Source organism: Fringilla coelebs (genome assembly GCF_963513975.1).
Source record: "Fringilla coelebs genome assembly, chromosome: 10".
Lineage (NCBI taxonomy): Eukaryota > Metazoa > Chordata > Aves > Passeriformes > Fringillidae > Fringilla > Fringilla coelebs.
In genome coordinates this window covers 13446376-13460807 of record NC_140036.1, presented here as the reverse complement: position 1 = coordinate 13460807, position 14432 = coordinate 13446376, and the positions used below count along the sequence as shown (strand labels likewise).

Here is a 14432-nt window from a genome sequence, read left to right as displayed (position 1 = left end):
GAGCTTCTCACCTTCCCCCACAGAGCTCCAAAGAAGTACCTTCTGCTGCTTATTGCTTGTTTGGCTGGGGTGCTTGGATATCCTGGAGGGGTTGCAGCTTGCCTGATGGTGCCTGGGCACAGCACAGAGCAAGGCTGAGCAGCAGGGCTGGGCTGGCTCCATTGCACCATCACATCCTCCAAGTCCCACTGTGAAGAGAAAGGAGCAGGCAGTGCCCCAGATGGGTTCTGGGGAGCCCCAGGTGGGTCCCTGGGCAGCATGGGACCCACACTACTGCCTTCCAGAAAGGGGAACTGGCTGCATTTGAAACAATAAAGTTTTTGGTTCTCCCTTTCTCCATGGCAAAGCAGAATAGTGCTGGTTTCCATTATTCTCACACACTTCCCTTGCTGCCCAGACAATACGAGGAGAGGGCTCAGGAGTACACAGAGTGGCCAAGCAAGATGTGGTTCTGAAAATAAGAGAATCCCTTTTCCCTGAGACCACCAGCAGTGATTCCTGAGCATCCCCCTGCACTGCCCTGAGCACAGCTAGTTCTGAGAAGCTCCAAGCAGACACTCTTGCTGAAAACCCTGTGAAATCCCAGATGAGCCTGCACTGGTCTATCAATGCTGACCAAAACAAAGGGGCTCTGTAGATGCTTCCAGCTTCCCTTTGCTCTGGGCAGGCAGAAAAACCCTGGCTGGACTGCAGGACCTTCCCTCATGAATGATGTTTCTGGTTCTTTGCCTCAGCTCCCAAGTGATGAAGGGCTGGTGACATTTCCAGAAGGGCAAACCCAAGTCTGCTCCACCCAGCACATGCAGTCCTCCTGTCCTGACACCACCCATGGGACAGACCCTTTTCCCATAGCCACAGCAAGAAAGAACACTGGGGCAGAGTTCCTCTGACTCAGTAGCGGTTTCTTTTCCTCTTGTCCTCACCATGACCTCTCTTCGTGCCTCAAGATGTCTTGGGCACCTCAGGCATTTAGTTTGGGAGAGATTACTTTCTGGAGAGCTGCTCCCTGCTCCTCTCCCAGCTGCCCCAGGATATTTTTCCCCAATATTTTTTTTTTCCTTCTGCAGCAAAAGAAGGAAAAACTCAGTAAAAAAGCAGGACTAGAACCACCACATAGGGAAGTGGGACAGCACAATACCGCTTCTCACAGACAAATGGGGTAAAGGATCCTGCAGGGGCCAGGCAACAGCATGAAGCTCCTCACAGGAGGGAAGGAGCTGTGACTAGAGAGGAAAAAAGAAAGGTTGCTTCTTACTTTAAAGCAACAGTGTCTCAGGAGAATTAGAAAAGAGTTCCTTCACTTTTGTAGAAACAACTTGAAAGGCCCTGGACTCAGCTGCTGCCTTGCCATGGCTGGAGCCACACTCCCTCTTGGCCACCTCCCTGCCCGGCTGGCTGGAAAGGGCAGCTCATGAGCCACTCTGCAGGGGAGTGGTGGGGCGGGAGTCCCCGGGGACCCACATGTCTGCTGGGATCCTGAACTGGGCAGGACCCAACACTGCTGCTGGGGGCACCAGGGCTGCTCCTCTGCCTGGGAAAGGCCGGCCCCTAACGGCAGCAGAGGGGGAGTTCAGCCTCCTCCAGAGAACACAGCGGAGGAGTTTGGGGCCACGTGGTGACTGCCGAAAACCAGCGAGATCCCACATGGCAGTCCCTTGCTGCAGACTCCTGGTGCAAAAAGCCATTGTCCCTTTGATCCTTGACCTGAGACATTGGGAAAAGACCACACACCTGACGCTGACAGCCCCACAGTCTGCAGTGGGGTGATGGGCAGAGGACATGTTTGTGTAGTGCTGGCTCTGCCAAGCCGAGGGGAGCAAAGCTCCTACATCACCTGCCACCAACTGCAGTTAGAAGAGCCACAGCACCCACAACAGAGTGGCTTAGGGATTTACATCCTGGCATTCCCTACCTCTCAACTGCTCACCCATGATGCTTCAGGTTTCAGGAACAGAGTAAAACATACTGCTCTTCCTCAATAAGACTGCAAACCACTTTTCTGTAGCAGCTAGATGGCCTAGATGGCAGCTCAGACATGCAATGACAAGTCCTGTGTGTGAAGCAGAGCTCCAGTTCTCTGGAGACCCAGGGCAGAGCTGGTGATTCCACCACAGGCTGCCAGTGCTGCCCCACAGCTGTGGTACCCAGTGCCATGACAGCACAGACCCACCCATGATCTCTGGGGACCCCACGTGCTGCGGGACAGACTGCAGGCTGGTGTGAGACCCCTGAACTGGGCAGCAGAGACCTGCAGGGAGAGCTGCAGTACTCAAGGCAATACCATAAAAGCCAGTTCAGCTCCAAAACACATTCCCAAACCAGTTCTGCATTTCTGCTGCAGGTATCAGTGCAGGAGGTAACATCATCAGCCAGGAAAACAAACTGCTTGCATTATAGAGCAAAGCTGCCTGAAAGGGGAGACAGAGCACTGGGGTTCTGGGGATCCCAAAGAAGAAACTGGAGCCAGTTGCAGCCTGCACACTCCTTCTACACACATAAGGCACTTGAAGAAAACAGCACTCCAAAATGGAAACTGGCCTTCTCCAGACAGCAGTGGAGCAGGAGAAGCTCATTCACAGGTGGCCAGGGCAGAGCACATTGTCTCCTTTGTGCTGGCTCTGACAAGTGAGCAGTGCCCACATGGCCTCATGCCTGCCAGCTGCTGCCATGTGCTGCACTGAGCTGTCAGCAAGGCCCAGCTGGCACTGCCCAGTGAGGGATGTGGCTCAGCAACACATCAAACCACCACAGGAAAGCATTAATTTGCCTCTTACCTATTTTGCCCACTGCTCAGTAACAGCATGAAATATTTTCAGGTCTTTACATCCGTCTTCTGTTGAGACAAGAGTCCTTTAGCACAGCAAGGAGCAGTTTGCATTTAACACCTGAGCACACACTACTTGCTTGGTCATATTTACATTATCCTCCGTTCACTCATGCAAACACTGCAAGTTGCTTGGCAGGTCTCATGGCAAAAAGTTTCTACAAGCAACACAAAGTCATCCCAACTCTCAGGCCCTGGGGATTTCTGTCACTCACTAGATTTGGAAGGGTCTACATAAGGACACTGATGCCTGTGCAGCAAGGTGGCTCTTGGAGACCCAGCCAACAGGAAAGGACAGACAATGCAAAAGAAAAGAACTTGAGTACATGCAACATGGGCTAACAATTCAAAATGCTTCTAAAGGAGAAAAACAGAATAAAAAAAATGTTTTACATCTTCAATTACAATTCTCCAACTTACAGTCTCTCCTGAGAATCCACTTTCCGCTATGGTACACTGATTTAAAATACCATTGACCATATTAATTCAGGGTAATTATACTTTAACTTTACACATGGCAGGGAACTATCTTCCCTCCAGTGATGTAATTAGGGACTTGAGAGCAGGCACCTCAGGGGAAACAGGAGCAGAGGTGAGAGCTCTGCTGTCAGGGGACCCTCTGCAAACACAGTACGAACTGCCTGTACAGGACACACACAAAGGGTCACAAAGCCAAAACTGGCTTGGTTTGCTGAGGCTTTGCTCAGCAGTTGCTTTCATCTCTCCATCCACATTTAAAGCCTGGAAAGTACAGAATTACAAGACAGCAATCCCTTTTTATAGCATCAAGAGACCAGCATCATGTGTTATTCCTTCCACCACCTAAAAACAAAGCATGACTCGTCTTCGTGAGCTTTTCCAGTCCTATCATTACTCCCTGTGTTGAACAAGGAATGAAGAGCTGACCAAGTGCACAAACATTTTCTCAGTAGGGCAGCTGAGAAACAAATCTCACTTCAATCTGATGCAGGTAAGTCAAGTCTTTTTAGCATCAAATACTCATGTACTCAAATCTGCTAACAGACAATTCTCTGACTTAGGGCAATGAGACAGATCATGACACACACACAGGAAGTAAAATCTCAAGTATATTTAGGGACAAATTAGCACCAGATTTTTAGGCAGTCATATGGAGCCAATGGGGAAGTCACACAAAAACAACTGATACCAGCTCAGTGTAAAGGATATAAAAACAACATTTTCCTTGCATGGTGTGCTGTGCTCTGCTCAAGTTGGGAAATAGGGAGTGGTTACAGGTTCTACAGAATAGGATTGAGAATAGCAGAGAAGGAAGAGGGCAATAAAGATCATTCTACCTCATTTGTCAACACCCTAAAGCATTTTGTCAAATCAACAAACAAGCCTCAAAGACCAGGAAAAAAAAAAAGAAAAAAAAGAGTGATAGTGTCCCAAAATGTAACAAACATCACTCACTAAAATTCAACTGTTTAAAGATTTTACTCAGTTTTACCAGAGCTTGCTTTGATTGCAACAGCTAAAAAATACATCCTTTATGGAAGGAAAAAACATTCCTGCACAGCTCCATCTGCTCCCATTGAAAGGATGTTTCAGCAGCAGTCAAATGTCTGGGCTGGCTTCCAGATAACACCAACAGCCAGGTCTCTTTTGTTCTCAGAAGGGATGAACTCCAGCCACCAGAGCCCACTCTCATCCCCTGCCAGGCCAATCCACTGCAGAGAGTCCCAGGTGAGCTACTGATGCCCACTTATCTGCTTTTTTCCCCCTCAGTTAAAGCCTGTGACACTGTACAGTCCCTGCCCTGAAAGGGCAAGATACTGGTGCCACAGCTAAGCCTCCAGGTGCTTCGTGATCCTGCGGATTTTCTCCTTCTTGTTCCTGTTTCCGTGTTTTTTCCAGGGCTTTCCAACCGCGTTGGCAGGGTTGGGTGCAGCCGCAGGCACGAGGCCGCTCCCAGGCCGGTAGCCCATGGCAGCCCGGACCCCTTTCATCAGGGCACGAACGTTCTCCTGGAAAAGCAGACACAACCTCCAGTGACCAAGGACAAGATCCTCAACCACTGCACTATGTCAGTAAAACCAGACACAGGCAAGCTCAAACCCAGCGGGGCCTGCTCCAGAGCTGCAGGAAGGTCACGGCGGGCAGCCAAAGCCTGCCAGCAGCTCCAGCTCTGCCAAGCTCTGCTGGGTCCCCAGTGTCTGCCACTGACGTGACACCGTGCCCCAGCCAGCATCAGCTCCAGCACCAGGATGGATCCTCGCAGCCTCTGCTCTGTGCACAACAAATTGTCTTCACAAATAAATCTGGCGCCCAGGAAAGCCACAGACCAAAATAAGTTGCTCAAGTCTGGAGCGTGGGCAGCACTGACGGGACTCACAGCTTGTGCCAGCACTTTGGGCAGGCAGAGCAACAGTCTGGTAATCCCAAACATTCTTTTCAGGTCACAGTTTTCTGAAATAGCTCACTTTTTTTTTTTTTAAGAGCCTGAGTTCTTGTTTTCAAAATGCATGATTATCTTAGCTGTGCTAAATACGGTGCTCACATCCAGCTAACTACACAGAATGGAATATGCTGTCTATGACCCATCCTGTTCATGGCTAAAAACCTGTTCTAATCCTTGTCAGGTATGCAGATCTGGTCAGTTATGAATTTCACTATAAGTCATTAATACATTTCTTCAGTAGTGTAGAGGCAAAACAGATGCCTGTAGGACCTAAGAAGAAATCATACAGGCTAAGAAAAATTCCCATTTTCCACTGAATTTTGAGATTTCTTGACTGGATTTTAAATCAGCTTGTAATCTTTCCTCTGATTTCAGGTTCTGAGTCAAAACCTCATCATAATACTAAATCAATTCTCTTAAAAAAGCTTATAACATCCTCTAAATATAACAGCTCAGGCAAGGAATGTCACTTTGAAGGACCTGTTAGTTCAAAACCCTGTTCTGGGTCAGTTGACAAGTCATTCCTCCTTGTCTTTCTTCCCAGTCACCCTCCTGTTTGCTCAAGACTGATGTCTGATTCCTAATGACAAGGGTCACCATGCTGACCTCTGAAAAATCATCTGTGCACACCTCATTAGCAATCTTTCTGTCACCTAAGACATTGCCAGTGATTTAGGAGATAATAAAAAGAATAGAGAGCTCTTGGGTAGAAATTCCATGCAGATCCCACAGCATTAAACACCATTAACTCAAACCTGCACACCTCCATCCTTATAAAGGTGGTTTTCCCCCAGTAACTACAGATGAGTGCTGAAGCAAAAATTCCTAGAAGAAATCTTTTCCAGAATTTACCTGATGGAAAAAGGTTTTGTCCACCACATTTTCAATTTGTTTAGCTTTGGTATTTTTCTCAGGCTTCACCCATCCAGTGGCCTGCACAGTTGTACTGTCAGGGCATCTTTGGTGTTGGTGCTGAAAATCATTTGGGTCAATACCAGGAGGTGGGTGGCAATATAACAGCTTCCCCTGTGAAAGCAATGGGACTCAGTTATTACAAAAGAAGCTCAGAGAGAAAAGAAAACAACTCCAAACCTAAGAAGGGCCTGAAGTTCAGGGGTTCACACTGGCAGACTATCAGTACACTCTATTTCTTCTCCCAGGCAACAACTGGCTTGACTCCTAACTTACTATTCCACCTCTACATCAAAGCACCATTTGCTCGGCAGTGCCCAGCTGCAAACAACACAGAGCAAACCTCTCAGGAGCACCAGAGGATCCTATTAAGAAATTATCTACAATAAGTTGCTGAGAGGTGCTAAAGCAGCATGTAGTATTACAACACAGCAACAGTCCTTAGTGCCAAATATTGGTCCAGCTGTACATTACAGGTTCATTTCTTGAGTATCTGCTAGCTACTTTGGAGATATGATTATTTATTTAGTTGGCACCATATTTTTAAGCAATAATCTTTCTAAGATTAGGCAGCTTGAGAAATTCAATTTATTCTTTTAAAACACAAAAGCAGCCCAATTTCAAGAGTCTTTTGATACATGGTGATTTTATCCAGAGAAATAGAACTGACTTTACTGTATTCCAGTGCAACCTTTAATTCACTTCTGAGAAGAGAAGAAAACCCAGATGTAGGAAGCACTTACATTGACATAATCTTTTAAAATATATCGAGCTGATCTCGGCTGGTCTGGCTGTCCATGAGATGTCATAAAACCCCTCATATCTGGAAGAGAAATCCAAAGTATATTCTTTGTAAGTACAAGAGAATATTAATATGTTCTCCTCTGCTGCCTAACCACCCATTTGTATTCTTTCTCAAAAATACTCCCTAAGAAACAGGCTTCTCTTGGGGAAAGCAGGGGAAAAAAAAAAGAATAATTTTGGTGACTGTAAAGGTACTGCAGAAGTATCCTGACCTAAAAGAAATTATAAGAGCTGATATCTTTCTACTAGCAGAAAACAGCTAGGTTTTTATTTTTGTTTCAAAGGCAGAGAATGAGAATTCACTGCATTCTTCAAAGTCTAATTCAGACACAGATGGTGGGAGGTATCTGAAAGGGTAGGAGCACCACACCTATAGACTGGCAGGGCACTTCACCAATATCTTCCACAATATCATTACATCTGTCAGATGAGACTGGCAAAGCACCACTCCAACTCCCACAGGAGATGAGCCATAAACAAAGACCATTCCTGAGAGGAGGGCAAGTCCTATCGAAGAGGTCCAATGCACAACAAACCCGAGCTGGGCCTAACTTTACAATGCTCTCCTAAGGCCATGTTCAGGACCATGCACACAGTGGAGGTGACAGGTTTTAAAAGGATCATCACTCACATCCATATGCTGTTAGCAGCTCTTCAGCTGTTGGCTTTCGATCTGGGTCCTCATCTTCCCTCGGCCTTATGATATTTATTCCATAGGTTGCTTCCAAAATGTTGCGTGGGATATGCTGGCAAACATAAGCTAGTGAAGGAAATCACTTTGTGATTTACAGCTACTCAAGTCATCTTGCCCTTGTCACTCTAAGAGCACACACAAAGAATGATTTTTGGATTTTATTGCAAACTAGAAAAATAACACAAGCCTGACAACACAACTAAGTTGAAATGAGATAGGAAAAGACCAACACAGCAGGACTGTGTTATCCAGTATGTCACACCTCCCCCAAAGCATGAGCACATGTGCTGCTAGCTGGAACACGCTACTTGGCATACTCCAGATCCAACCCTTGCACGCAGTCTCACAAACCCCACGCAAAGGATATTAGAGAAACAGGTGGAACATGGTCCCTCATCTGATCTATAGGCAGAATTCCAGAACAAATCATTTCTGCCTTGGTAGAGACGAAAGACGGCATCACCAGACCGGGGCAATCACAAAGGCACAGGCCAGGCTCCACATACAGGGTCTACATGATAAATAACCCATTAGTTCACTATGGAAACTCAGTGTCCACAGAGGAAAAAGGAACAACAACAAAAAAATCAAATGCATAGATGAAACATGGATGCAAATGACAATAAGCAGAAATTTTTCTAACACAGACACCTGCCCTGCTGGCCCCAACCAATGAATTAAGCAGATCAGATGTAGAAGACAGCAACATTTTTCAAAGTTCCTAAATAAGGTGTCCAGATGGGGGCAGCAAGATCTTCAGCTCTCCAGTCTGATGGGAGAGGAGAAAGCACTCCAGAAACCTTTAAGTATGTTGGACCTTCTGAAACAGCTAGGAATTCAAAAAGTACAAATCCCACATGGTCCCACACACTATAGCACTGGAGTTGCTACCTCAAAATCAAAGCTTGATCAATTTGAAAATATCAGCAAAACAACATTTATTCACAGCAATAATGTTGACAAGGATAGTTTGAAGCCTTGACCTTAAGCTACTTGGAGGAACACTCATGTTAAAAAGCTTCTCTCCTCATAACTGGTGCTGGAAAAAAACCAGACAAGGTAACTAAAAATCAGGAGATGGAAAACATGCCCCATTGCACAGCAGCTCTCATGAGTGACTCAAAATCGAGCAAAAGTTTAGAAGCAAGAATTAAAGTTCCAAATTACACACATCAAGACCACCCCTCTGCAACCTACTCTGCTGCCACAGTTCAGGCTGGCAGAGCTCTCAGGGAGTGCATGTGGTTGCAACTAGGTCATAATGAAGCTCTCTTCCACTGGGGAAAAAAAAATTGATAAAAAAGACTGATATTTGTTAGCAATACCTGGAAGTGTTTTGTACGGCCTGGTGTAGCAGACACCGACACCTTCTTATTTCTAAGGATTGTGTTGATGGTTGAACTTTTGCCAACATTAGGGTAACCCACCTAGATGACAAAGAAGTGAAATGTTATTAGGGAGGGTGATGCCAAAAGACTGACAGAACTCTGACACAGAAGTTCTTTAATAAAATGTTCTAAAAAAAACCCCCAAAAAACTAAGGCAAGCAGGGGGGCACACTGAGCTTTAGGAACTTCAGTATTCATCTTTGCACAAAACCCACAGTGGTTTGTGCTTGCCAGTTTTTATACCCTTATAGGAAGCCAGACTACAGGATGAATTTATCCCATGGAGGGCACATGGAATTAGAATTTAGATTAAATAAGTTCCATTTAAGCACAAAGTCCAACTTACCAGCCCAACATTTACTTCCCCATCCTTCACCCTTGGTCCATTGTGCATAGTTTTGAATATCTCCAGCAGCTCATTTCTCTGTACCAGATGGCTGAAGTTCCTGACGTTCCTGTTCCGCTCCTGCACTCTGTGCTGCACTGCAGCACCCTCAGTCCTGCTTTCCATCCTCTCTGGACCAACAGCATTTATGTTGTCACCAGCTTCATCTTCAGAACAGGTTTGCCAGTCCTCCTCTTCCTCATCTTCACAGTCTTCATATTCATCACTGCTGTTATCCTCACTCACCAAGACCTGCTTTGCACTTTGCCAAGTGCTGCCTGTGGACGCTCTTTCTGCACTTCCTTGTGCTGTGCTGTCATCTTCCTGACTGGAGCCTTCATCCTCAGAACCGCTTGGGTGCTCCGCTCCCCCCTCAGAGCCCAGTTCCTGTGGGAACAGCACTTCAGAGGTGAAATGCAAAGACAACCCCAAGCCTTGCTGCTGGCTCAGTGAGCTGTCATCAGCCAGATCCAAGAGCTGACAGCTCAGTGCTTAGCTATTACCAGCTGCAGCCAGCACAGACCCAGTTTGAACTGGTCACCTGCAGTACCTTTGCTTCTCCGCCCAGCCGTTCACACTCTGCCAAAGCTGACCAGAACACCACCTTGACACCCTCGTTCTCAAAGAACTGTGCCCAAGCAGCACGTTGCTCCTCACTCAGCAAATCTGCTTTGTTGATCAGGATCATGTTCTCCTTGTCATTACTGACTTCCTTAACGTAACTTTCCTAAAGAAAACAAGAGAAGGATCGGTTTGTACTTTGGTTTCGACTCCTTCCACCCCAAGACAACACAAGAGCAGCAAGGCAAATTACTCCATGCAGCTCCACACCAGTGTAGCCAAGCTTACCATCTCTAGGTTGGTGGAAGTGCTGTCTAGCAGACAGCTACAAGAACAAATTGGAGCATCCAACTACCACAATACAGCTTGTTGCTGGCCATGTGTGCAAACACCTTGTTTGCTTAGAGCTGTGACAAGAGATTAATCAGCACTCTGCAGCAGGAGCTCCTAAGATAACTATTTGAGCAACTTCATGTCTCCCTGATGCAGTGTTCTACAGCCTATCACTACAAACTTGTCTCTTCAATAACTTTTGATCCTTTGTAATCTCACCCACTTTTATTCCACTGTGCTTTTACATAAAACAATTCCTTTATATGAGGACACTTGTAATGGGTAATGAGGAATAAAATAGTATCTGCAATGTAACATCTGCAGAAGTCTCTAAATCCACAACATTCTGTGTGAAATACCAAAAGAAAAAAAAAATTCATGCCAGAATACTTGCATCAACTAATAAGATATCCACTCAGGCACAACAGCAAAACAGCTTCAAGGTAGCTGAATGCATTGAGCAAAAAATATATCACATAAATATTAAGATGCAAAATGAAGACAACATTCAAGAAAGTGGTTTACTTACCAGGTCTTGACATCTAAACAGAAGGGGGTTTCTGGCATCTACTATCTGGACTACAATATCACTGCAAAAGTAAAGGGATTTAATAAGCTCCATGGGTACAAAGAAGACTGCACAGTTACAGACATTCAAAGATCAATATGAGGGAAAGCTGACACCATCATACTGCGATGGGATGCAGAGAAATTACTGAACCACACTGCTCGGAACTAGTTTGAAGCAAATACATAGCAAAGGCTGATAACAGATCAAATTATTTGGAAAGGTTAAAGGACTGAGTGACTTTTCCATTCACTTCTGAGACAGCATCCTCACTCTACATGAAATAAAAAGCTTCAACAGGAGCAGAAAGGCATTAATGACACATTCCAGTCACCTCAACACACCCTGCACACTAACACTGCACATCATGACACCCTAGAGTGGATGCTCCTGACCAGCACTCTTCCAGCCAAGGGCCCAGCAGCACTCAGGACAAAGCCCCTTCTGTGAAAGGAGCAGCTCACCATGACCTCACTGGTGAAGTATTTTTCAATTTTAGGAAAGTGAAATGAGATTATCTTAAACCTAATTACTAGTGAAATTAAATGCTCCAGTTAGATTAACGTAGCAGATAGCACTCTTATTGTATTACAGCTCAGCAGAGCAAACAAAGCTATTGCTGTGGTACAACAGGCTGCTGCCTTCTGTGCACTGCTGCAACTTCTCTGTGTGGCAAAGAGACAAGGACCAAGGGGTTCCTTCTTTCCCAACATTACTAAGTCCTTGCCTCCTGCTCCTGAACATCAGCTGCTGCAAGTTTGGTTGGGAAGGAGGGGAAGGGGTTAATCTTGGCAAGAGACCTCAAAGGCACTTTCTCAAAAGGAGGCCTCCAACACAGAGTTACTGGGGAAGGCCAAGAGTCTCACAGTGAACCACTGCACAGCACACTGTGGAGAGCTAGCAGGCACCACAAAAACAAAATCACTGCAGTGCTGATAATAAAACATTACTAATTTAATAATTTTTCCTGTGCTGAGACACGTGAAGCTTGTCTCAAAAGCTGAAATTCATGGAAATACATTCAACATCACTTTTTAAAAAGTGGATAGCAAAACACTTTACCTTCTTTCAATGACTCTCCAAAGCTGACGCCAAAATTCTAAGTTCCTTTCAAATGGGGTTAGAATTAACTTTTTCTCTTCCTCGAGGCTAAGGCAAAACAGAAAAAACAACATCACATTTCGTCCATGGTAGGCTGTAAGCTCACTACCAGTTCTTCCCTAGATCCAGAAGGCTTTAGTTTTGCAGAGAGTAATCAAACCAAACTCATATTGAGGTACTATTTCTGAAGTTTTTTCAAACAGATCAAGTTCTCAGGTACCCTGCTGTCAGTGGCAGTGGTTTAGTGGTGACACAATGGCTTCTGATCTTGTCAATGCAGGTAAAAGACGACAAGAGCAAGAATTCATCAACAATCTGCCTGTGAAATTTGAGAGCCATGATAACAAATGAGAGAAGTTATCCCAAGTGCCAGTAGTTTTTCTTAATTGAGTACTACTTGTAAAAAAACCTGAAATTTGGGGATGGTAGCTGAAATACCTCTATACAACCTTTAACTTGGTGTTACCACCACCTGAACAACTTTACTCAGGAGACATCCAGTAACTCTCTGCTTCACAGGTGGATGAAGAATATCACATACCATCCTGAATTCATTTAACAGAACATGCACACACAAGACAGTTCTGCAGAGCTGACCACAAAGACATGCTGGACTGTGGCTGGGATGTCCAGCCTTCCAGGACAAGTCCAGGGAGCTACTGAGTAGACATTAGTTTTATTGGTCCAACAAGGATAATAGAACTCGCTGCTTCCCATGTCACTGAATGCCACCAGCTACTTACCCAGCCACAGGCAGCATACTCACTGGGCAAGCTGTCGCCTCCACTCAAGAAAGCTCTCTCTCTCTGCCTGCTTCAAGTCCTCTGCACTGGTTGTCCTATCCCAGTGTGGCCTATAACAAGCATATTCTGGAGTGAGTGGTCAGCAATAGCAGTCAGTCCAGCTACATTACTTCAGTAAATAGAACATAAAAACCACACATTCAGCTATGCTGAAGTAATGCTTCAGATGTGCAAGCTGTTGTCAGCAGCTTTAAGTACACCTTCTTTCCTTGTTCCTTCCAAACTCCATTAACAGAGAGCATGTACAGCAGATACCACAAAGCTATTTTCTTGAGCTAAATTATGTAGGGTCATTAAGATGGGGGTTAACATCTCTGTTCACCATTCCCAGAGCTCTGAAAAGGCTTACCAGGCAGCCTGGATGCACCTGCCTCAGCAGTGCCAAGCTTTGGGCAGGAAACCCACACTACCAGGCCACAGAGGCTGGCACTGGCAGCACTCACATGGCAGACTGGCACCTGTACTGTGGGTTACAGCCTGCTCGTATAGGTTAGTTAGTGGCTTCTCCAAAAGGAGGGTATTGCCAGTCTGAGAGCTGTCCTCGGGTTTGCAGCCACGGAGGGACCAGCCCCGGAGCCCCAGTCAGCCAAGGGGCATCCAGGCCGCCCTGCAGACCTCACCTCCGAGGGATTCGCAGGAACTCCTGATTCTCCTGGTGCAGCTGCCGAACGTGCTGGGCCTCCTGTGCTGTGAGCAGGCCCGTGCAGCTCTGGGCAGACACGATCTGGGCATTCAGACGCTCTGAAAGCGGAGACAGTCATCCAAAGCCACCTGTCCCCAGCGCTGCCACCCCATCCTGTCCCTGCTGACCCCAGCCCTGGCTCAGGGCCTCACAGCCTGCCCCAGTTCCCGCGGGTCAGACCCACTGCCAGCACCCATTCGCACTCACTCGCCCCCGAACCGGTGTCGCCCCGCCCCGGGATCCCCTCCTCAGCCCCCGGATCCGGCCCCGGCCCAGCCGCAGCCCCAGGCCCGTCCCAGCCGCTCACCGGCCACGAAGCGGGTGCCGGCCAGCTCGGCCGTGGCCAGGAACTCCTCCAGCGGGCTCTGCTCGGGCGCCGACCGCAGCTCCGGGCCGCGCTCCGCGACCACCTCGCTGGCGTGAAGCTGCCGGGACAGGACACCGCCGTCAGTCCGGGCCGCCCCGACCTCTCTCCCTCCTCCCCGGCCCCCGGCTTACCCACGAGGAGGCGCCGCGGCGCTCCAGCCCGCGCTGCCGCTGCAGGCAGCGCCCGAGCCCATCGCTCCGCTTCTTGCCCATGTGCCGTCGCCGCCGCCCCGCCGACGGAAGGGGCGGGCGGACCGCCGCGTTCTACCGCCCGCTCCCACCGCCCCTTCCGCCGCCCGCCCCTTCCGCCGCCTCCGCCGCGCCCGCCCCGCCGCGCCCCGGCGTCTGCCAGCAGGCGGCGCCACCGCACCGGCACCGGCCCTCGCCGGCCCGCCAGGGCGATAGGACACAGCCCGAACCGGCACAAGGGGAGGGTTAGGTTGGACATTAGGAAGAATTTCTAAACTGAAAGGGTGATTAGGCGTTGGAGTGGACTGCGCAGGGAGTTGGTGGAGTCACCGTCCCTGGAGTTGTTTAAGAATGTGGCACTTAGTGCCATGGTCTAGTTGATACGGTGTTGGTCTCGATA

General features: G+C 47.6%; 1 protein-coding gene across 1 annotated transcript; it reads right to left on the bottom strand.

Annotated features, from left to right (window-relative positions):
- Positions 1 to 4263: 4263 nt before the first annotated feature.
- Positions 4264 to 14118, bottom strand: LSG1 (large 60S subunit nuclear export GTPase 1). Its single transcript, XM_084212138.1, has 14 exons — positions 13976 to 14118; positions 13785 to 13902; positions 13416 to 13536; positions 12759 to 12845; positions 11954 to 12040; positions 10853 to 10913; positions 9980 to 10156; positions 9391 to 9816; positions 8982 to 9083; positions 8024 to 8167; positions 7594 to 7717; positions 6902 to 6981; positions 6099 to 6272; positions 4264 to 4812 (listed from the first exon to the last, which is right to left on the bottom strand). Exons 1-14 carry the CDS (start codon positions 14054 to 14056, stop codon positions 4633 to 4635), a joined length of 1962 nt encoding a protein of 653 aa, XP_084068264.1. The 5' UTR covers positions 14057 to 14118; the 3' UTR covers positions 4264 to 4632.
- Between the last annotated feature and the right edge of the window lie 314 nt (positions 14119 to 14432).

Excerpts from the sequence above, each read along its gene's own strand:
- LSG1 (XM_084212138.1), bottom strand. The coding sequence starts at position 14,056 with ATGGGCAAGAAGCGGAGCGATGGGCTCGGGCGCTGCCTGCAGCGGCAG. Across the intron at positions 12,846-13,415 it reads TTCCTGCGAATCCCTCGGAG|GCCACACTGGGATAGGACAA; the intron begins GTGAGGTCTGCA and ends TGCTTGTTATAG. Across the intron at positions 6,273-6,901 it reads TTTTAAAAGATTATGTCAAT|GGGAAGCTGTTATATTGCCA; the intron begins GTAAGTGCTTCC and ends TTGCTTTCACAG.